Source organism: Grus americana, chromosome 9 (genome assembly GCF_028858705.1).
Source record: "Grus americana isolate bGruAme1 chromosome 9, bGruAme1.mat, whole genome shotgun sequence".
In the NCBI taxonomy this organism is placed as follows: Eukaryota; Metazoa; Chordata; class Aves; order Gruiformes; family Gruidae; genus Grus; species Grus americana.
Genome location: NC_072860.1, coordinates 11,714,084 through 11,739,775, shown reverse-complemented (window position 1 = coordinate 11,739,775; position 25,692 = coordinate 11,714,084). Strand labels below are relative to the sequence as shown.

Genomic DNA, 25,692 nt, shown 5'->3' with positions numbered 1-25,692 from the left:
GTTTTCAAGCATCTTGAACATCAATCACAAAAGGTAGCTCCTCCCACCAAACAATTATTGCTCAATTTAACTTTCCTCTAGAATTCTCTAGTAATCCAGTGATTACTACCACACAGGGAGCTGTAAAAAGAATGCAGATCAAAGAGACAGGATACTCCAGGGGGCTAAGCGTGCTGAAAAAAGTTTCAGTAGGATAACCTACCTCATCAATAACAGGTTTCAAAGTAACCTTTAGGTAGTGCTTCCCCACTATTTTCATCATTTCATCTACACACCGAGTGGCTAATGAGTTGCCTCTGAAGATTGTGTTTGCTTCTCTGTAAGAAAATAATTGATTTTATTTGAACAGGGAGAAAAATAAGAAGCTCAATTACAAAATCCAATTAATATTTTATCCTGATATTAAATAATTAATTTTTCAAAACATTTTTTTTTTCATATATTTCAGTCAGGAATTGCAGAACCTAGATACCCAGCTTGCAATGGCACTCAGGAACAGAAAGAGAATAAACAAGAATATTATTACAGCTATTACCAAAACCAGGAATATAAAAAAAACCACAAGGAAAAGCTTAAGAAGTTTTAGACAAAGGAAGTTATAATCCAGTGCTGAATGTCAGAAAGAACAATTGGAGAAAATTCCAAAATAGTGAAGACTTGTTCCTCACTGATACGCAATTCTTCCTCCAGTAGTCCTGGTGAAAAAAAAAAATACCATAGAGCTACAATAAATAGCATACTGCTACACTTCACTGATAAACTCAGACACTTTAACCAAAACATATTTAATCTCGGGTTATGCTTTTTAATCATTACAGCTGTTGAAGAACGCTGAGAGCCAGCTGTGCAAAGTAAATCTTTCTAACCTGAGAGATTTGGTTTAATCTTTGTTACAGTTCAATTGTAACGGAAAGGAATGTGCGTACTAAAATGCAGTTTAGAAACTTATTTTCCATGAGTCACCTCCTTCTACATAGTTAAATTGTCTCACCTTATTTAAATCTGGGAATGAACCATTCTGTGGTGACAAAATCCCTTCCACATCCTCACAGGACATGACTCGGCACCTCAGTGCCCACCACTCAGGTCTACCTCATTTCTTTCCTAACCACAGAGCTGTAAATTCACAGGCCAGGCAATGCTAGTTGGAAAAACTCCTGTGCTTGCTACTTTCAAGGCATGCAGGACGACACGTACTTACTTACAAGGCATCTTTGCAGGAAAAGAGTACACCTCATTTAAGTCACATACTAAAGAAAACAGGATAAGATTCTCAGCAGTTTTAAAAATGTTAAGTACTAATCTAATGACCAGTAAAATTTGAAGATCGGCCAAATTATTCCATTTTAAAATAAAAACTATGTGCTCTTAGACACAACTCTAGACTGCTAGTTATCTTTAGCTCTATACTAGCTCCAAGAAAATTTTACTAAATAGCACACAATCATTAACTCTGACTCCCAGCTGCAGTGTAAATTTAATGAATGTTTTTATAAACTAGCATTAGAAGATGAATGTATTTAGTCAGTTTTACATAATTAGAGAAAGAAAGTTGACATGCTTACTTATCAATGGTGTACCACGAAGCCCTTTTAAACTCTAAGAATAATTTAAAAAGGCACTAAACATGAAATACATACTGGGTGTCCTTCAGATCTAGTTCTGCCACTGCAGCAACAAACGGAACTAGCTTATGGTGGTGTAGCAACAATCGTACAAGAGGCAGAACAGCATCATACTTGTCGCGACAAACTTCACTCAGTATGTAGGCAGCAGACGCAGAAATCGGCTGTGAGAAAGCAGAATATGAAATCATGAGTGAAGTAGTTAAATGTTCTTCGTGTATTTGGCAAAGTACAGATGAAATCTAACAAGACTATAGACATAGCTTCTTAACAGAAAGTTTCAACATTTGCTGTATAACATGGCAATTAAAAGTTTCCATTCTACAGAAATACTTCATTGAAAATTGGTATTATCTACGCTATACCTGACATTTAAGAATGAAATTCAGCACCTAGTCACCTTTCTCATTCTCCCTAAAGGGTGAGTGTATTGCTTTGTCACAAATCCAAGAGGCAGTAAGCAATTGGTTTAATATAATGTCATATACCTTTATAGGACTTTTTACAAGTATAATCGGAACACATTAAAATACAGTTCACACACTTCTGAAGTGTCTGTTGCCATTCTACAGTTGGGAATTTCAACACAAAAACTGATCAAGTGATTTAAGTAAAAAAGACAGTTGCTGACTGCTGCTAGCTACATACTCAGCTCTTCCTGAATTCTAGTGAAGCAGTATTTGAATACAGGCTAGCAAAAATTTTATTCATAATCTGCTTCCTCTTTCCCTTTCTTCTCCTCTGCCAGTACTTCACCAACACTGACGTGAAGAAAACCTTATAGAAAACCTAGGAATATAAAGCCTGGTAACTGTAATTTGATTCATGTCTCAATGTTATGCTAAACATCTGTCACACTTCCCTCTCTATCACCATGTCCACGTAAGAAAGCCTGTCATGCTGATTAACATACTGGGGAAAACAGACACAATTCAGAAGTAGAATTAGAAATCAATTCTGAAGCAGACCATTTTTGGTAAAGGCAATTACTGCCCCTTCAGTGCCAATAATGGCTCAATGTCCCCAGGAAACTGCTAAATCCAGGAGTGCAATAGCAGACAGTGCGAAAACACAATGTTAAAAAGAGCAACCCCCAAGTTTTTTATCTCTTCCAGTCACACAGCACAGGTTATTTCACTATCTCTGCTGGTGCTTCTAAAATAAGAAGAGAATCTTGGTCGTTTGGAGCAGAAGTAAATGCTCTTCAAACTGCTCATCGGGTTGTGACAGAAGTAATTCATGCAAAGGAACAAAAAAAACTTCTAGATAATGCATAATTCACATTGTCTCATATGGGATTGCAGAATTCATTTAAAGTTTTTATTTTAAAAGAAATTTTCAACAACAGTACCTGAACATCTGATGATTTTAGCAGCAAGTTTCTTAGTGAAGTGTAGTATTCAGATGGAAGGACACAGTCTTCAGTATAACATATATTTAATCTAAGTGACCCTAAGTCATCAGTTTTAGAAGACTTGTTTCCATTTTCTCTTGGTTGAAGTAAGTACCTGAAAGCAACAGGGCAATTCTAAAAGATTAGTCTCGCATTTCATTAATTTGACTAATTCTATAATAAAGCAAAGTATCATATTTAATTATTTCAGTATACATAAACTGAGTCTGAAAGCCAGCAATAAAATTCACATAAAAAACCTTGAGACACAAAAGAAAAAAAAAAGCAGCAGCATTCGATGCACCTTTAGCACATAATGAAACATTTATCTTCTCATATCTTTCTCAGCAGTGAAATAGGATATACTTCTTGTAGCTCAACTGAGACAGGAGGAATAGTTAGAAATTACGTTGGACCTTCACATTTTACACCTAGGTTATATTTAGGTGATGGACATTGCAGATGGAACAGCTAGTGTCAAGAATTTAAATGCTGTAGTCTGAAACCAGTAAAAATATGTAATATTAACAGGCTGCATTTCTGAGAAGCAAGTAAGATTAAAGTGGGGGAAAAAAAAAATTGTGCTTTTTTCCTACTCTCAGTATGAAATATATTAAGCAATTCTTTATTGGCTTTTGCTGTAATTCAACTGTATTCCAACAGGTGGTGCAGCCCTACAAAAATTGTAACTGCTTTTAAGTAGTGTCATAGCAGTTTCAACATCCAGCCCAAAAACTGAAATCACATCTCCAAATATTCTTTTACAATCATTTATATTTGTACTTCTACAATCAGGAGATCAGACTCTTTTTAATAATGAGATGCATTGTCCATGAAGGCATGCTAATATAAAGTAAAACTGATTTACAAAGAGAACCTCTACTTGACAGCATCACTCTTAGGCTTATTTTCCCAATATTTAGTACTAGCAATATTGTTTTACCTGCTGTACTTCAGCTGTATTAAAAAACATTTTATGTAAATTAGTAATCGTATAAAAAATTAGGGTTTTTTTTAATCACAGAACTGGTTTTTGATAGGCAGATCATAACTGGTTATAAGGATGTTCAGTACAACGTATGCCTACAAAGTATATTAGCAGACACAAATCTCTAACGAAGCTTCAAGTGAACTGGACACAAGTCAGGTCAATTCAAAAAGCTATACAAACACAATACACTAGTAATGAGTCCATGCCAATATAACCTATCTCTTAGCAAGTTGTTAATGGTGGCATGTCATTATGTTAACACAGTCATTCAGCTTTTGATCAGTTCAGAGCACTGGCAGAACAAGCCTGTGTCTGCAATACACGGTGTAAAAAATAGAAAATACTGACACAAACATTTATGATGTTTAGGATCTCACTCAAACACTAAGACTAAGAATCAGAATTTAACTTTGAGACATCCAAGACACTTGGCGCCTGAGGTGGGTACATGGAGCAGAGTCATAATGGTTCCTGGCCAAGATCTGTGTTCCAGTCAGTTCCTATGTGGATACGTGAGGGCCTCCTCCACTCTTTTTCTCTGTACTCAAAGGTTCTCAAAAAGCAGAATATTCTACACACTTTGAGGCATTCAAATCTGTTGTACTCATCACTTCCTGCCGCTAAGCATTTGGGACAGTAAGGGGCCTAGGGATTGGCTCCTGCTTGCAAGTGCTACAGAAGGGAGGTTGCTGCTATGCTATAAGCAGAGGTCTGTCTTTCCTGAATTCGCTTCATACCTTATCCTTCCATCTTTTAAACTTCTGTGCCTGCTCCCCTGAAATGACATTGGGTTGGTTCCAGAAGATACTTTCTGAACCTCCCCAAGGAAGGGAAAAAAACCAAAACAAACCATACTTAATGATTATTTTTAAATAAACTCTTCATCCAGCATTCTGAAAGTCTGACTTCGGAATTTAATTACAAGTGATGCAATTCTGAGAAGTTCCAAGTTTTCTGGTTAGGCTGAAAAGCATACGCAGACCACTAAAATCCAGCAAGCTGACTGAAAAATAGTTACGCTTCCTTCACACTCTGCACTTTCCCCTCAAACACATTAACTATACTGTGGGAGCAGGCAGACTGGGGGAAGAGAAGAGCTAAATGTACCCTCTGGCAAGGTTAATTTATTGAGCAAGGAAACTCTCTAGAAAGATGTTTTGCCTAGACTGGAAGAAGGCATATTTTTATGTATAGTTAAAATAAAACATCCTTTGCAAGAGAAGATCTGCAAGACAGAAGCAAATTCACTTCTGAGCCACCATTTCTCACCATGCTTGAAAAGAATCATTTCTTAACACCTTCACAGGAACTTTAATTTCTCCTAGAAAGATGTCTTGTACCAAATTTCCATTATTCCATAGATCAACCCTGAAAATAAGAACATTGCTTAATTTTTTTTGTCCCAGAGAAAAATAAAAAACTTCAAGTTAACAGAAACTGCCTTACAGCACTAATCCACATGCATGCAGGCAGAAAATGTTAGAAATTCCACTTCATTCTAATTAAATCAAGAAGACTCAAACGAGTGGCTTATTAACCCATAAAGAACAGATAAAGAAACAAACAGTGAAAGTTAGACTCGCAGACCTTGCATCAGTAAATAAAAGTGATATTGGCAACATATACATATTCTGAGCAGTCTCCACCCCCAAAACTGTGCACATTTCTTCTCAGGTAATTCAAGTGAACTTTTTAACTGATATATTTACATATCCCTATCTAATTGCTAGAATTTGGCACACTGCAATGCCACACCAACACATGCGCTTGTTTTTCCAAACAGCAGCTCGTATGCTTACAACCTCAAAAGGAATCAGACCCCGGACATGCACCTTGGGGTTTTTCTATTACTTCTTACCTCTCTGACATTTCTGACAGACAGCAGTTGTTAAGAAGAACAAAAAAAATTAATACTAGATTTGTTGGGGCATGACTGTTTTTCTAAACACATTTGCATCTATAATGAAATATACAATTCCAATTACGATATTCGTGAAGCTAAAAATGAAGTTCAAAATGCACATACCAAGTTACTTCTATAATGGCTATTAAAACTAACCACTAAATTCTCCTTCTGATGCCTGTTAGGAAACATATGCTAGCCTTGAAGGCTTTCTGTCATTCAGCAGACTTGATGCACGTATGTGCATGAGCACAATAAAGAAAAGAAACTGAGTTCAGGGGCTCTCAACTGTTCCAACTAAATAGCACAAATACAGACAGACTTGCTCTAAGGATAAAGGAGTAGAAAAGGGGAACACACTTTGAAGTGTTCTTTGGATTTGCAAGGAAAAGATGCAATGCCAATGTTCCTCCAAGACGCAATGCAAAATTGTAAGAATCTCATGAAAGCGGCTTTTCCTTCTGGTTTTAATAAAACAGCCAACTACATTTGAAACTACAGACTAGTATCAGGTATGCTGTTATCCTTCAGTACAAGTTTATTATCAATACTCTGCCCAAACTAATACATATTGATAGGAGGTCCTCACATCTCTGTACTCACAGGCTGCTAGATACACCCTACTACTATTCACTTAAAAACAAACAAACTCGCCTTCAGTAAGAAACATACTAAAAAATTCCAGTGATTTTATATGTTAGAAGGATCTTTTCTACAAGTCTAGCCAGTAATTCTCTGGAGTTACACTAAAATAAAACATTTCTTTATTGTCTTGATGATAAAATATTATGATTTATTAATGATAAATCACTGTCTAATCTACATAACTTACCTGACTTCTAGTTTCTCAATATCTTCTTCTTCCACCTGGAACTGGGACTTTTTGGTGTAACTGCTGGACCTCGTTACCTGCAAGTAAATTCCTCCTATTAACACACTTTTTACTGTTGTATTAAGGATGTCAAAAAACAAAGAAAACCCTGCCTCTAACATTGGTAATTAGTTACTGTTCCTTTTAAAAAGGAAAACGAGTTCAATTCACCAAACAAACTGCCTTTTGACAGAAAGCAGGTGAAAAATGGGTCAAGAAGGGTTCACGGTGGAGTCTGATGAGGGCTAGCTGATATCTAAGGGAATTATAGTATAGCTCAATTAGGACAAACAAGAAGGATATGTAACATGAGACTGGCAAGAATTTCTTTGGTTTCAGCATGAGCCCCAAGAAAGCATTAAAGTTAGTTCTGAGATGTTTAAGGAAACAACAAACAAGAAGTAGTCCACTCTTCTTGCCCTAGTTATACCACAATTGTAACCTCTAATTTTAATTTTCCTCATTTCTTAACTGATTGCATTCTCAGTTTAACTTTAATAAATCATAAGTCATAAAGTTACTGGAGTGATTTGAATCACATTTTTATCCTAGTATCTTACTTCCTAAGCAATTACACTCGGCATCTTGAGCAGGTCAACTGAAACACATGCCATACATTCCTACTTTTTACATAAGTATGGAACTATTTCTCACTGAAGCCCCACAGCAGGACCAGGATCTGTATAAACACAGTGAATTACAATACATCTGAGGCACACGTAAGTTTTACCACTTCTAACTCTCAGCTGAACAGTATAGTATGCTTACATGTAAACGTAGGTGTTATTACAGAAACAAATCTCTAAAACAACAAAATGAAAATTCAAACTCATAATTTGGTCATTGTAGGGTAACTCATGTAGAATTGAATTCAAATCCTAAATAACCAAAAGTTAACATTTTTTAATAAAATAATAATATTAGCCTTTATTTGGTATGATCGCTACATTGTTTTATTAAAGAAATAAGTTGGGAGTTTTTCCAGCTCAATATTCTTGAAAATATTTCAACTGAATTCCACAGGATAGGTCAAAGTTCTGTCGGAACTTCTCTGATAGCAACAGATGCTATATGAAGTGATTCCAGATAACAAATTACCTTCACGTATGTGCTTGTGAGGAAATAATTTTTCACAAAGCAATTGAAGGGGAATGCTATTGTCTGGCAGCTCCCAGAAATTTAAGTGTGTCATTCACTTGCATTCGCGAGGCTAGTAAAAGCTCTTCAATTTGCTTGAAGAGAGCTTTCTGTGTTAGGTACTTCTATGCAGCTTGCTTAAAAATACTGGAAGGGTTGCATAAAATAAACAGGCAGAATACCACACAAAAAGTTACCTCAAAATAAAATGTTTCGTTGAACTGCGGATTGCTTGTTTTCTTCTTTACTTTGGTCTTCTTTTGGTCATTCCTGTTCCAATGTGGTAAAATTTTTACCATAGACAACTTAAACACACAATTATAAAGACATTCTATTGTCAAGAAGGACTCATGCATTTAAATTAAAACATTTTTTGTCATTTTTAGAGATCACTCATCAATGAAGAAAATCTTAAAATGAGTTCATCTTCACAATATAGTTTGAAAAGTTAATTTTCAAGTGCTGTACCTAGTTAATTGTGCTTCTTTCCAGCTCAAAGTTTCTATTGCATTTCACAAACAAGTATAACTTACACGTATCAAGTAAAATACATCAACAATTTCTAAAGCATTTCAAACTTAAGCCTGCAGACAATTTCTTTACCACTGCTTGCAGGTTATAAGCACAGTTTTTCTCATCTTGTTCAACTGCCAATTACTTCTGTTTTTCCCACCCTCTTGTAGTGGATATTTCCCCAACTTTACAAAGGCTTACACCAAGCCACTGAATGTTCTTTGGAAGGAATCACTGCTAATGCTAGACTCGAAACAGCATAGGGTCAAACAAAATAATTGCTCCCGATTCCCTTGTGTTTTACAATCTACTTGTTTTAAAAAATATTTTACAAGTTTTATAAAAGAATACAGTCTTATTTAGTTAGTAAAGGGCTATGACAGTTTAAAAATGCTTTCTAAAAGAAACAAATATAAAATGTGGGGGGAAAACAGATGAGGGAGAAGAAAAATTGTCCTAGACATCAATTAACTGTTTTCAGATGCTGGTCATATAAATATTCCAGTCATGGTACATGAGTCACACATGCATGAGACTGGAAAATCTTAACCCAGAACTTCTGTCAGATTTGCACATGTATTCCCATACCAACAGCATAAATATAGGAAAATACAGGAAATATATGTCAATTTACCTTCTTTAGCAATCAACACCATGCTTCCTATGTACAATGGTCAAATCTCCCTACTCCTCTTAAAAAAAACAATCAACCAAACAAACCAAAAAACCACCCACCAAAAAACCATCAACCCAAACCTAAAAAAAGTGATCATGTATTACCAAGGAGCAAAAATGCTCCATTCACTCAGAGCTTACTTGGGGACAATCCTTCCAAAGTCTTTAAAACATGCAAGTCTACTAAAATGCATTCTGGTACTACGCTCAGAGTAGCAATTCTTCAGTACCAGAGAAAGTAGATGGACTTAGGTTTAACATTGCAAAAAAGAAACAACTGAAACCTAGCTTGCTTCAGATGTTATTGGACAGGGACTTGCAGATAGTCAACATGTGGGATGTGGGATTTTTCTTAAATGAAGGAACCTAACAGTTATTCAGGATTACCAATCCAAAAAAAAAAAAAAAAGGAGACATTTAAACTGTGGGGACTTTGAATGTAGCATCCTGAAGGTGCTGGCATCCAAAAGGTCTCACCAGAACCTCTACTCTCTCGCTCCCTCCCAGTTGCTGAACATTTGCTGCAAAGAAACTCACACATAATAAAAAACAGGGGACAGAGGGAGGTGAGCAATTGTCTATACCATCCCACACAGGAATTTGACAAAAATTAATAGGAAGTACACTGAAGATATCAAGAGTCCAGTACAAAACCTGACAAGAAAGAAAGAACTGAGTCACAAGTGGTTCCTGCCTAGTGCAGGCCATTCAGACAGACCAAACACCTTCACAATCTTGAGAGTATAGTAGGGAAGGGGAGAGTACAGTAACAATAGAATATGTGATGTACACAGAAAACATTTTAAGATTTTTCTGTATTTAAAGATTTTGCTTAAAACCTATGATTTTCTTTTCCAGTTTAAGATCACAGCATTTTAAATTCCTTAATTTTATACTAAAATGTTACCTGCAAGGCCCCACAAGAGAGACTGTTGCGTAAGGGTCACAATTCTGTCCATTTATAAGAGGCAACCCATGGCACTCCTTTATGCTACAAGGAAAAGGCAATCAATAGATCAGTGATGCAATGTCTTTGGCTTAACCCCCCCCCAAACAATCCTTTTTAAAAAGATTTTTTTAAGTCCTGCTCTATTACACACCGATACATACATTGGTCCAATGTAAGGTATGTACACGAAGCAGATCATAACTACAGATCTCTGGATGGTAATACAAGGTAATACTCAAGTGTACAGTCAGAGTTATGGGGCTCTGTGAGAACAAAATTCTTGGAATTGTTTTGATAAAAGACATTCCGGTATCACACATGCATGGCAAAATCCTAAGTAAAACGAACTGCTATGTTTGGGGAAACTACAGACTTCATTAACTTCTAGATTTGATTTCTCAAAGCCCACAAAAAGCTATTTGGCCTCATCCACGTGGCAATAACTACATTTGGAAGGCATTAAAATTGATTCCAATATTTTGTTTCGGCTAAACTACATTCTGAGTTGATTAAGCTGAGAAATGCAAAGTCATACTCTGAAAAGTTATTTAACATTAAGCATGCAAAACTATTAGTATATAGTCCTAGCATGTCTAGAATTCGTCCATACTATTCAGCCACAAAATCAGTTTACTTTTGAAATAGTGTTCAAAGTTTATTTTCAAACTCTTTTCACAATAGTGTGTGATGATGGTTATACGGCCCTTTGACAAATACTGTTTTCTTCCATGATTAGTACAGTAAGTTGTAAGGCGGTGTTTAACAGGTACATAGGTACACTGTTCACCACTCCTGATCCAAAAGGGACAGGATGGTTAGAAAGTAATGCTGATGGGGACAGAAACACATTTTCTGGACTTTTTCTGAAGGCTTGCAATCTTTTTGAGTCACCACAGCAGTAACACTACTAGAAACAGAGCTGGGTCAGCAAGCTGACTAACCTTCAGATGCTGCCCACATATGAGTATTAACTAAAAACAGCTGGAACAACAAAAGCAAAGCAAAACAGTTTGTAAATTTACAGTAGAAACCACACTTTCTAGCAAAATGATACTCTAATGTAGCTATACACCCTGTAATATTTATTAAGTCAGAAACATTCAGCAGATTACAAAATTTCATAAACAAGACACAAGTGAAATCTAAATGTTACATTCCTGTTCTCTCTTTTAAAAATAATGTATTTTTAAATAATATATTGCAGGAGTTTAACCAAATTAACACAAGTTTTGGTTGCCATAATTAGCCAGTTTGAATAAAATCCAAAACGTATGTAACTTAAGTAGAAAATAAGCTTTTCTGCTTTACATTCACATAAATAATCATGTACATGTTCTAATACTATAATGTGGAATGTTAAGTTGTGCAGATCAAGTTAAAGTTACATAGCAGCAACAGTAGCTGCACAGTGTTGTTAAGTAAACACTTTCTGTATTGTAGAAAAACAGTGTTAAAAGAATAACAAGAGTTGCAAACTCCAGCACTCACAAGTGGGGAAACAACAGACACTAACACTCCTGTGCTGCCTCAAAACTCCACCCTCTTTGGAGTATGCACGATTATAAACCAGATGGTATTTTCCCCAAAAAAAGTCCCTTTGTCTTAGCCAGTTCAGGGAACATTTAGTGCTGAACCACTGCACAATCATTTGTTATTTTTCTTCCAGTTTTCAAGCATGTGGCATTCAGCATTTCAATAATTTTTGAATTACAATGAACCCTACAGTGATTTCAAACCCACCATTTAAATGGGTTCTTGAAACATCCAGTTGTTTCATAAGCATTAATTGATTCCTCCTCCAACACACACGTGACATAGAAGAGTGGCAACAGAATTGAAGTGTCTTGGTTTTTCAGTCATTTGTGGTATCTGTTTTGAGGCAGCTAGGATTTGATTCTTTCAGACCATCATGCATTTTGTAGCACTAAACATATTGTCTCTGCAGCTCCCAGAGATTTTTGGTTTCAGGTGTGAGTGCTGAGTGTACCTGTACGTTAGCCTCAGCCTGAATCTCATAGGAAATTCAGAGCAACAGATCAAGTCAAACTTATCCGGAGAGAATTCAACTATTGAAACAAGAACACCACCATTTCTCTTCCTACAGTCTAAGCTCCTGGATTTCTCTACCAAACAGATAGGGGAAGAAACTGCTTTCTGTAGGACTTCTATGTACAAAGTTTCTCACTCCTTCCCTGACCACTGTAGGAATGATCTGCATACCTGACATAATGATCCTGTTGTATTATCATATCAACAAAAACTGATCACAATGCCCTACTTCTGGTGATGGAAACAGCTTGTTCCGGCTTCCTCTGTCTTCTTACAGCTTGACCGCAACATACGCAAACTAAAAGAAGGCTTGGTTGTGATCTCCTGCAAGTTGGAAAACATTTTACTGACAACTACACAGCCTTGCAGCAGAACTAGAATCTCTGGATTCGTCATACAGATCTGTCACTTCAAGCTGATTTCATGCTCCAGTCAGTCTCCCTGTGTAGGCAGTTCGAGCGTTCCCTTTTCATCTCCTGCCCAAGTCCCAGTTCTGTTGCCAGCAAGTAAGGTCTACATAGCTGAGATAGCCTACCCTGTTCCAACACCTCAACAACCAAACAATAGTCTAGTGACCCTGACCATCAACCCCCAATATTCCCAAATCTTTCCTTTTCAGACCCATCAGGCTCAAGAATTTGTTCCAAATTCACCTCACCTCCTCCCCTTCCATCTCTCACTCTAAGCCAGCCAGTCATAACCATCCCTTAACTCTCTGGTCACTGCCTAGAGTCTGCTTTAGACACATTATCTGACAGCACAGCTAAGTCAACTGAACTGCACCAAAACAGCAGATCCTCCTCCTTCTCTTACACTCCTGCCTTGCACCTATCACCTATGGTGACTCTGTTTACTAACCTTACAGAAAGCTGTTTAGCTTTTGAGCCAGTTTTCAGTCAGTTTGGCAACCAGAACTAACCTGGTCACGCAGATCTCACAAGCTCCTAAGCCAGTGCAAGGCAAGTAGCCATTAAGGGTAGGAAGCCATTAAATCAACTCAGCACTATCAAACTGGATTGTTACTCCCTAGGGACTGAATACACGAGACTGAATTATTGCAGACAGTTTTAAGCTACTAGAACAGCCTCCTGTAAACTTGTTTAAAAGTTTTTGAAGAAGATGTTTGAAGTGGCTCACTTCGAGCAGACTAAACAGAAATGGAAAAGTGCAACCTCAACTAGTTTACCAGCTAGCAAATCTCACAGGAATACTGCCCTTCCCCAAAGAATCAGGCAAAGTGCTACAACTGCAACCTTCTACAACAGGGAAAACACAAACAAAACCACCCACCAAAAAATAACAAAGAAACCCCCCAAACACTTTGACCTATCCTGACAGCCATAATAAATACATTTCCACCATATGGTAAACATTTCCGCTCTGACAGTTTCATCTATCTAGGCCAGCACAAGCAATTTTCATTCAAAAGTTATAAATATGTGGAGTCTGAACAAGCAGACAGAACTTAAAAGCCTTCTATTTTATATTTTAAACTACTACATCTTTATGTAAAGTCTAAGCAATAGCTAACAGAAGGACTTTTGTTCTTTTCTCAAGCTACTGATCGGTTACGGTACAGTGTAAGACATCTTTTGGTTTACGTGAAGCAAGAATTAATATTCTTGCTTCACGTCTCAGTAGTTTGTTCTGCAAGAGGAGTTTCACACAGGAAATACAAGCCTTTCTGATACAACTGGCATATATTCAGCTCATAAGATGGAAGTAAGTCCTTAAAAAACAGAGCCTGCAATAAACCCCCTCAATGACTGAGGGACTCTACCTCCACCATTCAAATCAACTGAAGTCCTCCAAGTGCAGAAACTAAATAACTGCAGCCATTAGGATTTGTACACTTCATAAAAATTATGTTCCCTAGAATGACTTCATGCGAGCAGATAAACAGGACAGTAACAATCTGACAGGTCCATTTAAGACAGTATAGTGTATAATTTATTTAGAAAAGAAAGTGCAAGAAAAATCTAGCTGTAATAAGCCATTTCTGGGCTTTCAAGCATTCGTATTGTAAATACATACAACTGTTTCTTTCAGAGTTGAAGTCACACTACACACAGAGAAGGCAAGTACTACCACCCAATAGCCTAATTTGGCAAGAAACTCTTCAAGTATCATCCATCTCAGCAGCAGCAAATATGCAAACAATGGTCACGCAAACTTGTTTTTACAGACTCCCAGGAAGGAGAGCTGCAAGCATGTATTTTTTGAAATGTGCTACTATACATGCCATTGTGGTTTTGAGGGAAAAAAAAAAAAAAAAAAAAAAAAAGAGCCCACACTGAGTCAGCACTTAATCTACTGCATTATCTTTTTCCCCTCCTCATTCACACATTAGAAAAGGAAACAGCTAGAATTGGAGACAAAACAAAATTTTAATTCAGAAACAGTCTGCATGAAGTTTAACAGCCAGTTTCCAATTAATACAAAAATTGTGTAAAATCAAGGCTTAGCCCACTGTAAGTGGTCTCTAAGATAGCCCTGCACCAAAGGAAGATTAACTTTATGCTTGTATTTTTTTTTCAAAAAAAAGTGTGAGGGCTTCATTAACATAAAACAAGTAATTGCAAAACTTAATTCGATTTTCTCCGGGGAAAAAAAGTATTTCAATCTCATGCTTTTAGAATGCTTATACAATCTGAAAGCCCTCGCAGGCTTCAGAAAGTACCATGTCAACAAAACTGGCCACTATTTTCCCCCCCTTTTTTTTTCTTCCCCCTGGCATCAGGTAAGGCCAGATCAGTCAGGTGTGGCATATCTTGTACATGACCACTTTTTGCAACTTGAGCAAAAGAAGGAAACTTCCAGTTTTTAAGAAGCAAGTGGTTTTTGACTGCTGTCCATAGCTTCACTGATAGAAACATAGTTTGCGATGTATTAGTATTTATCCTTCCCCAAGCTTACTTCCCTTACATAAAGTTGGGGAATAGAGCACTAATAAGGATCTAAATTAAAATCCAGAACAGAAGGGGGCAGGTGGGGGGATAGAGGACAAAAAAGAAAGAAACATGAGGAATCGCATTCCTGGTTTCATTATACAACAACTGACCATACATGTCTTCATCAGATGCAGGAACACTTAGCTTTCCAAAATCACACGTTCTTTTCCCAAGAACTTCTTGTTTGGAAAACCTGGGTTTACTATACATACTAGCATGAGAAATGAAGCCTTCCTCCCTCCCACATTAGCTATAAGAGGCTAACATCAACAGCAGCTCTCTGTTGTTCAAAACTAACTTTTAAAAATCACTTCCTACTGGAATTACCTTCAGTTTTTAAATCAATCCTCATCATAAAACGCATCTAGACGACCAGAAAAAAGAGCTTCTACACCCATGTCTACAGAAACAAAGTAACAGAAGTCCGTCTCCTAGTCAGGTCTAATCCTATCACTTTGGTTCAGCCACAAACAAAAAGGTGACCGGGGACTCCAGATAACACTCAAAATCACAGCCCTTCAATTACTTGCTGTTGTCTGCGTGCTTAACACTGTCTTTAACCTTGCATTGTGAAAGTCATAGCTACTATTTTTCATCTTTGTAGAACTTCTGGACTCTCAAGGAATACATGGTGGAAATCCATTAGAAACTTACCTATCCACAGAAGCCAGTACAAGTATCTAGAATTCTCTTATCCCACAAAAAATTTAGCTGGTGAAGGTTTCAAAGCTTCCCTGTCTCATTACATCGAGACACCATTAATTTGGACATGAAGTAAAACACGGCTCTGAAAGGCAAGTATTATAACCCATGTTTTAAGAATTAGTTTTACCACAAATTTTTTTTCTTTGGCCAATACTTCTTCAGTTTTGGATAGATCGAGTAAAAGCAGGGACAGAAATATACATATATGCCCATTCTTTTGTTTGTTTTGTTTGTTTGTTGTTTTTTAACTCAATCACAGCTCTGCTACTTCCTATCTTTCAGCTTTCTTAAAGGAGTTACTAATACAATGACTTCGCAGGACCTGGTGGTGACTAACAAAACACAGCAATAAGTGCATCACTTACTAATTATCCTCAGAAATTTACAAAATAAGCAGACTTTTAAAGAGTTTAAATGTTCTGCTAAATAATCTCACATGTATTTTCTGTAAGTTCCTCATGTTTTAAGATCAAAATGGTTTCAAAAATGCCCTCACATACATTTCTATACTATATCCAGTGAGAGGTTTCTTATTTCTCATACTCTCACATGGACATCAAAATATATTTATGTGCAATAATTTACTTATACAGCCAATTATTTCAAGGCTATCAGCATGTGTGATAAAATACTACTGAACATTTTCAGTTTAAGGAACTCTAGTGCATTTCATAACCTCAGATGAAGACAAAAGTACTGATGTAATACTGCAGTGTTTAACGCACAATCCTCTCCCACATGGCAGTCAGTGGGTGAGTACAGCAACCACGAGAACACCCTGGCTTCCTTTTGATCATTTATCTCCGTCATAAAGAGATCCTAAGAGAGGGCACAGTGAGTAACCCACTTCCTACTCAAAACTGCAATCTGCAACAGTAACTTTCTAAAGCAACTTTTCTTCATCATATGAAAAATCCAAACATGTTTTAAAAAAGTAATTTAACTTAGACTAAAATGCACAGATATATATAAAAAAAATTTTAAAACAATGACATCTATCAGAAAGTTAAGTTGGGAATTAAACACAAAGTCATAAAGCTCCAGCCAGCTTTTTGTGATGAATAGTCCATGGGGGAAAAGCTGTTCTAATGCTACCTCATGCTGCAAGTGGGATACAAAAATAAGAGCAGCAGGACTCCCGATGAACCAGGCTGCCACCCACTACGCAAGCAGAAACACATTCAGAATTTTCTTCAAGTTATAAATATACATTGATGCACAGCAAGTTTCCATATCTTACCTGAGTTATCTGCCTACAATAGCCATTAAAGCATTATCAGTTTCACTGGCTTAGTTCTATCACAGAACTAGCTTCCCTTGTCATACCAAGTACCAGAAAAGCAAAGAGATTATTTTGCTAGGTCTTGCTCCAACTAAACTACTCATCTTGTTTTAGATAGCTGACTAAGACAGAAAGAATGTAATTTAAATTTCATAATGAAAATTACATTAGCAAAATTGACAGTGTAATGGTCTCCCCCTGCTCCCTGGAGCTGAGCTGAACACAAAGTCACCGAGACACGAGACAAACGGAAGACCACACACCATTTCCTCCTCTCACAGTTTCACAATACAACCCATTCCTTCATACTAAATTCTCAGACAAGATTAAAAAACAAAAACAAAACAAAAAAACACCAAACAAAAAAACCCCCACCATACTCTTAATAAATATAAGTTAATGAACAATGTTGGAAAGCAAAATTAAAGAATCTTACTACCTTTCGAGTTTTTAATCTTAGTCTTTATAACCCCCTTGTCTGTACCCTTTTCTTCACATGGCCTATCCCACAACCTGTTAGGAGACAAGTGCAGAAAAGCCTTTATTTCTTTCTGAAGCACTAAAAATAAAAAACTGCAGTAAGACTGGCTTGTTCTCCTGAACATTACTTGTGCTGAGAATGTAAAGAAGAGTCACAAGAGACCGCTGTCAATCTCACTAAGTCTCTGCAAGTCATTGGTTTCCACTGGCCTCTTCAATGAAAGCAAACAGTGTCCCAGAGGCAAGTAACATAGAAGGCTGTCAGACTTCTTCCAAAACAAAGGACAGGATTAGTTTCTAGAGAGACCGATTGAGTATGCCTTTATCAGACAAACTTCTTATGAAAGTGTCAAAATATTTTTGTATAGCTGTATTTGCATTAGCTGCTTTTCAATTTCTGGCCTTGAATGTGTTGCTTAATAATGAATAAAAAGAAACAGAATGACCAGTACATGTGGAGTTTTGGTCTCCTGTGACTAACGTCTGTAACCTTAGACTCCCAAAGCCATCACATAGGAGGATCATTATCAAACATAGCTCTAAGAGTAACAATACAAGAGTACAGACTGGTTAGTATCTTCCAGTATGTCTCATTCTGTGCTTTTTCTTTAATATTGGTGAAATTTGTCTTTTTTTGAAATAACATATACCAAAAATTTATTGTTTCTATGAGGCTCTTTAACATGCTGCAATGTCTTTACACTTTGGAGTCAAAATTAAGTTTGGTAGTGAAAACTCCTTAAGTTGTTGCTAAGAAATTTTACAGAAATGTGGCAATGTAATGCTGCTCCAAAATGGCAGCTCCTGTAACTTCATTTTTCTGTAATCATTCCTTATCATGGTTAACCATGAGAAAGTAATTCTGAACCAAAACTAAAAGTGGACTTTCACATATCAAACTAAAATATTACTACTGAAAAAGTTTCACACTGTTCCCAACACCACCAGCGGCTCAATTCAGTAGCAGCAGTACTGCAAGTTCTGCCTGTCAGCCACACTGGGCATTCCCAGCTTTCTCACCAGACCCAACTCAACTGGAATTACAAGACACTGAACTAATGACACAAACTAGCCATATTGAGTTCTAATAAAAGCAAGCACTTTGGGAGCAACAGAGATAAGCAGCTGCAAAAAACTTCTGCAGGAGTTTCCCAAGCATATACCCATTCCCTCAGCAAGGTAGGCTCCAAGGAAAGTCATAAAAAGAAAAAAACAACGTTACTGGTACCACAATGTGCAGACATTCAGTATTAAGACGAATCACAGCATGTTTTAACACACAACTAAATATTCAAGGATTAATGTATTTTCTTACTGTACTACTAGTTGCTGGCACACAGATCCATTATCTGTTATCAGTTCATTCAGTTTTAATTCAAGGTGAACTTTCCCCTAAAAAAAAACAAGAGAGAAACACAAGTAATTTTAAAAGCCTTTATTTTAGAAGTAGGAATTAGAACATAGTTTACAGTTAGAAGCTATTTAAGGTAATTCTGATATATATCCACTTTGAGCAAATATGTATTCTAAAGCACATATCCTGCAAGTAGAGTATGATGAATGCATTTCAACTTGGAGAGACAATGATAAGCGAAGCATTATCCCCAACTGCAGACAGCACATAAATTGGTCAAGACTTCACAGATGTAACACACACCAAAAAATATTTCTTTCAGCATGAGGAAGTACCAAGAGCAAAAGTTCCTCTCAGCTTTTTTTATCCTAAGCATGGGATGAACCCTTAAACAAACAAACAGTGAATTTATGAGCATTTCAGGACAAAGTTCTAACGTGACTGGCAGTTAGGGATATTTAGAAAAGTAGAATAGTATGCAATAGCCATAACTGGTAACATTTAATATCCAGCTGTAAAATCCTGTCCATCCCGCCAGACTGAACATAATTTAGAAATTTATTATGCATCCCAGTGCAGCTTTCAACTATCTCATGAGGTCTGCTAATGTATGCGTAGAACTGTAAACACAACCAAAGGAGAGGAAAAGGTGGCAATAATTGCTAGACCTAGCTTCCTCCTTCTCTTTTTCTGATATGGTAGGATGTATTAAGAAAAAGAATCCATAAATAAAGATATAACATGGATTAACTTCAGAACTTAGCAAGGGCCAGCCTACTCTAACCCTCTCAATAAAAGGCTCCAAAAATTCCAAACCATGATATGTGACTTCCTTGGGATAACCAAAATTTGGTACTATAACCGTGCTCCAAACATCTACTGCCTGAACAATACTGCTACTCCTTTCACTGCCTGGCTATTCATGCTGGCTTTCACATCTAAGATAACCAGACACTGACACAGTCTTTCCTCTAAACCATATTCTCCATAGTATTCTTGGAATTTGTCTATTTGCAAAATGCATCATCAGATGACACTGCTCTGTCCACAATTACGACTCTCAGGGAAGGGACCTGGGAGGTAATTTAAAAGTGTGGCAAACGAAGCAAGCTATAATTTGAACTATAAGTTTGCTGTACAACACTAAAATGGAAGTAAAACCCTTAGCTGACCTTGCACACATTTCTAAAGCACTTATGTTTTGACATCAAACTGAATTGTTTTTATTGTAAATCCCCTGAGGCAAGGGCTGTGTTGCTCTCTCTGTACGTCACATGGGAGGAGAAGTGAAGTTTCTTTCATAAGGAAGTTTTAAACATAACTATTTTGGGATGCTTGCCAAGTGTTTTGCAAACTGTTACTACATGCATAGGAACACAGGTATGTTAAAAAAATATTTGCCAAGCAGAGAAACTCAATGACTAAAATAGATTTACAGGATAAAAACAGGATACTGAGAAGCATGCCAACAGCCTTACAAGGCATAGGTTTTGAATGACAAATGAAAAGAGAACATTAGTAGTACTTATTGTAACAGCTGATTTAACTAGTTGTAGTAGGCAGATCTTGTGAATGGCCTAAACATCTTCCTTTTGCTTAAAAAAAATTTAAAAAAACTCATGTTCCACACTCATCAGTGGCAGTAAAATAGGAAGTTTACTGCTCCTGAGAACTATCTATAGATGTAGTTTGTTCAAAACTCAGTACCATAGTGGTTACAGTAACATGGGTCTAGGTAAATATTTTCCTGACACATATTAAGAGTTTTGGGTGCATTTTTGTTGTCTTGTGTATTCAGAGCAGTGTGATAGTTTCCTAAAGTGGCTGATCTGCAGATCTATATCAGAAGCTTTGACATAATATGCAACTGGGTTTTAAACATGGTTCTACAGATTGGTTTTAGATCAAAACATAAACAGAAATCAGCCATTCTTATACAATAAATAAGCAGTGCACTTTGCGAACACACTTTTCATCTCTAGATCTCAGGGCTGTTCAGAGGCAGATATGCACCATTGTAGCTTTACAAATGGATTAACAATCAATTTTGAAATACTGACCAGAGGAAGATGGTGCTGTTGATTTCATGGCCAAGATTCACATAGAATCACAGAATGGTTTGGGTTGGAAGGGACCTTCATCTAGTTCCAACCCCCCTGCCACGGGCAGGAACAACATAGTAACAAAGGAGCCAAAACCAGAGTTTCCAAATCATCAACCTAAACTCCAGAACTACAAAAACAATTTAGTTAAACAGCTTTGGTTTTAGAATTGCTACTGCATTTTAACACTGTATTTAAAGTGAGTTTTTCCCCCCACTGTTTCGATATTTTGATCATTGCCACACTATGAAATATTACAAGTATCTACAATAAATACAAGTTTTCTAAAGCTCTTAAGTGGAAAGTGGGCTAGCAACTGTATTTTAAATATTTACGCAAATAGGCACTCATATAACCCTGCCCACATTCCATATACAGAATCACACTACTGTTCCAAGTTTACCACAAAGTAACTGTTGACAGTGTTAGTCTTCTTCATAAAAACTTCTCTATTTTAAATTCAAGCAGAGATGCATAGGCTTTCATCTGAAGGGTAGCCTATGCTTGGGAAAGTTATTGGGGGTGGTGATAGGGTTTAAACATAGTTAGAAACGCTAAGTTATTTTCCAGTTCCTCCCTCAACGACAGAAACTCTATAGTATTTCTCTTGAACTCTCTGTTCTCTTCCTTCCACTTCCCCCAACTTGATGGAACAAATATCACAACTGAACTATTGAATTTGTAAGAATAAGAAAGATCATCTTTATGCCATACACACTATGTCAACATTTAAGTAGAAGAAAAAAATTTCTAGCCAAAAGTTAGAGAACTTGGATTAAAAAAACCACCACACCATCACCACCAAAAACCCACCAAAACCACTATAAATAAACCTAAAATAACCCAGGTTATCCACTCAGAAGCACCTTTGGTAAACTGAAGTCCCTATGGCATCTGGAAAGTAAAACTGGGACTCTAGAATACTCCACAAATTCCGTAATATTCCCACATTTACAGCCTGCAATTTTTAATTCTGTGTGCTTACTGCAAAAACGTCTCTACATACCAGATACACGTTCTATCAGCTTCCATCAGCTTTTTTTTCCCAGCTTTCCCATTTTAAATTACCCCCCATGGTAGGGGGGTTGGAACTAGATAGTCTTTAAGGTCCCTTCCAATCCAAATCATTCTATGATTCTATGAAATTAGAGCAAAACTATACCACATTCCTGCAATGTGGTACATCTTATTGTCTACCACACTGAGGCCCTCACACTATGCAATACCCGACAGTTCCACAGTACTAGGAATATCCTTTCAATCCTGATAACCCGGTGAGGTTTACTCTACCCAGACCTTTCCTCTTTTCTAGGATTAGACATCTGAGCCATCTACAAGATGGCTCGAGGCTCAATCTCCATTTTTCCCAAATTTACACATTCTACATGATCAACAGGGGAATCTATTAGGAATATATTACTTCAAAAATTGACAGCATTTATAAGAAAAGGAACAGTGACTGTTAAAGTTACCTTCAAAAACCTCAGAAGTGCATGAAAGATTTTGACCTTATCAATGTATTTTGCAAGTATTGATCAAATCTCCACAAAATGTTTCTTGCTATGAATTGTTATTTATAGATCAAGGACATGTTTAACAATGACCTCATTTCAAACCAGCTAAATGAAGATTTAAGAAAAAAACAGTGAGGGGGAAGGCAAGCAATCCTAAGAACAATTTTACTAGCATGCTGAGGCTATCTGCAATTTAGGAAACGTGAAGTTTTGATTTTTAGAAGGCATCTGCTCTGAAGTAATTTTTACACACTTTCAATGGCTGGGGAGAGGCCACTCCCCTCCCATACACACTTTAAAGGAAATACTCATCACCTTTCTTTCACCAAAAACTTGTATTAACTCAGGCACATAATGCTTTTACTCTGCTGAACTTTTAATCACCTCCACTTCAGATTACCTGTATAAGTACAGAGCTGTGGAAACAGAATAGAAGATGACAGGTCTACAGCTTCTGCATTAGGAGTGGATCGTGATCCTAGAGAAGTCCTAAATTTATTACAAGTAAGATGGTTTTAGAAAATGACTGGTCTGTTTATTTCCTCACCTCCTCAATTCAGTTTTGTTGAAATCAGCAACTTTAATTCCCTGTAATTCCAGAAAAGGCAAAATGTTCATTTAATATACTTTTAAGCCTTTCTAGAAACTGTCAAAGTTATTAACGAACTCAAATGCTTTCCAGTGATACTTGCATTTATTCTACCAAAGTAGAGCTGAGAATTTCCCATATAGACTATAACAACCGATGAACTGTAAAGGAAGGAAAAAAAAATCCAAGCTATGCTTATTAGTAAAGACGATGACAGCCAGTGCCAAAGCACTTGTGACTTGTACAGATTTCGTACATTTACAAGCTGTATTCCACAATTTTCAATCTGCACCTCCACCACTAACATACCTGATATACGGGCTGCTCGTTATATCAAAGTTAGCCTGTATCAAAACCAGATAAACTGCAATGTCTCCTGCATATAGCCAAGGAATACAAAATAGTTCTAAGCCATCCTACTATCTTGTACCCATCATACATTCTGGAGAATACTCCCAGGAAGGGAACTAGAGGAAAAAATGTCAACTACATGTATGATGCCATAAGAGCAGCACAGCTGAAAACTCCCCCCCCCGCAAACTGTTATCCAGCTTTAGAAATATTTGTGCGCTTTTTCTGCGCACACACTATGCGAAAGTCTGCTATTTTCTGCCATGAGCCACCAGTAATCTTGGCAATCTCCTAGGAATACATTTCAGTACGGTACGGCACATCCGAACCAATAAGATTTCAGCCAAATCTGGCAGATAGGAACTGGTCAGCTCTGCTCTGACTAATTTCATGGAAAAAGGAAGGACAGAGGAGAAACCTACCCAGAAGGTCTAACTCAATGCAAGATTAATGTGAAGAGCATACACCTTAGCAGGAAAGGTCATCCTTCAACGGAAGTATGATGCAGGAGAGTGCTTTACACGTCCCAGCCACAGATAAGTATAAAAGCTTACATTCCATGGTAAGCTACAAAGCCATGGGATTTTTTTTTTTTTTTAAATTTCCAATATGTAAGAAGTTGCTACATTCTATTAATGGAATATTACAATTGAATTTTCATACTTACTTATATAGTATTATAACAAAAAGTAGTATTTAACTCAATACATTTTTATGACTGAGAAAAAACATAGCAAGCAAGACAATACTTAAGTCAAAGCGGATACTGAATTTCAGTTTCTATTTGGAAAGGACTTTCTAGAATATTCAGAATGATTAAATGGAAGAATTGGAAGAAGAATGAGACAACTTGCAGTCGAACTAGATGATCTGTAGGTCCCTTCCAACTGAACTATTCTATTCTAACTGAATGAGGACTGATTTTCAACAGATAAGAAAAAGTAGTATTCAGATCTTTTGAAAATCTGTCTTCATATAAAGCAGTCCTATATACCCAACAGCTGCATGCTAAACTTACAGCTTATGGCTAATTAATCCTGGAAAATAACGTGTTTTTTTGAGAATTCTGTGCACATTCACCTCTTGTAAAAGTAGATAAGATTCCCCCTACCCAGAAGGACTTCCAAGTTACTAGAAAAATATGAACACTGCTAAGTCCAAGACTTTTGCCCTTGGGCAAATCTGAAAAAAAAATATTAAAATCTAATAAATCAGTTATCACAGCAACAAGGCTAAGAGATTCTCAGGAATACTGTACTGTTTTCTTCTTCAAACCAAAAAGAGAATAGCTACAACTTCTAGAGTCATCTCATTTTTACGTATTACTAGAACAATCTTGTTAAAAGAACTTGAACCACAGACCAAAACACAACTCTGAAGTGAAAGTTATTTGATACTGAATGCAGAAAACTATTTCAAAATACAATAAATGAGCACAGCACAAGTACCTCCAGTTTTTGAGACCTTAACCATTTCATGGCACATAATTGGTCATCATTTCAGATAACAACAAAACTGACTTTAAAAAAATGATTGAGTAGTTTCCTAGATCACTCACCTGTCTCAAATACATAGCTCCTCTTATGCTAAAGATTTTAGACAGCAAAATACTGTTAAGACACATCCCAAACAGTTGCTTCAAGTCTTCTGTCAGTTTTAAATATCATGAGGAACAATACAGCCAGTTTAGAAATGTAGAATATGCACTATTCTCTAATCAACCTGAAAGCCACAATTGTCTCACAAGAATTAGACAGATGCTAACTTCTATCTGCCACAGCTCAATATAAACTTCTACCACTACATCCACTTATCTATATTTAATTTAAAAAAATGTAAATGTGCAATTTAATAAGTTACCTGAACCTCTGAATTAGAATCAACAGGTTGAAGCATAAACCAGTTCTCTTTTCCTGTGTAGTTGCATAAATCTTCTTTTTTGATTGACACCTTTCCTGGGAGGGGGGGGGAGCAGGGAGAGAGAATCATAAATATCACTTTCATCCAAATAGGACAAATATTTAAAAAAACAAAAATCAAATTTCAAATCTATTTAAACTCACTTTCTTTCAGAATTTTTTAAGCTCATGATGCTATATGAAAAGCTTATGGAAACAAGGAACATGAAGCATAAGTAAAGCAGAAAAACAGTTTATATAAAGCCCAATTAAGTTAATTATGATGTGTTATCTTGGGTATCACTAATAACAAGATTAGGTAAAATAAAGAACACACTTGTGGCTGGAAATAACATAACA

The 25,692-nt window shown here is 36.7% G+C and overlaps 1 protein-coding gene across 2 annotated transcripts in view; it reads right to left on the bottom strand.

Moving 5' to 3' along the window:
* RASA2 (RAS p21 protein activator 2) overlaps window positions 1-25,692 on the bottom strand; it is a 50,426-nt gene that overhangs the window by 11,177 nt on the left and 13,557 nt on the right. For both annotated transcript variants that reach the window (XM_054834921.1, XM_054834922.1), the window contains exons 4-12: window positions 25,295-25,389; window positions 18,840-18,916; window positions 10,016-10,099; window positions 8,118-8,190; window positions 6,745-6,821; window positions 5,279-5,377; window positions 2,977-3,133; window positions 1,641-1,789; window positions 203-317 (exon numbers count right to left, since the gene is read on the bottom strand). In XM_054834921.1, the coding sequence (XP_054690896.1) occupies window positions 203-317; window positions 1,641-1,789; window positions 2,977-3,133; window positions 5,279-5,377; window positions 6,745-6,821; window positions 8,118-8,190; window positions 10,016-10,099; window positions 18,840-18,916; window positions 25,295-25,389 (926 nt within the window). The remainder of the gene's footprint in view (window positions 1-202; window positions 318-1,640; window positions 1,790-2,976; window positions 3,134-5,278; window positions 5,378-6,744; window positions 6,822-8,117; window positions 8,191-10,015; window positions 10,100-18,839; window positions 18,917-25,294; window positions 25,390-25,692) is intronic.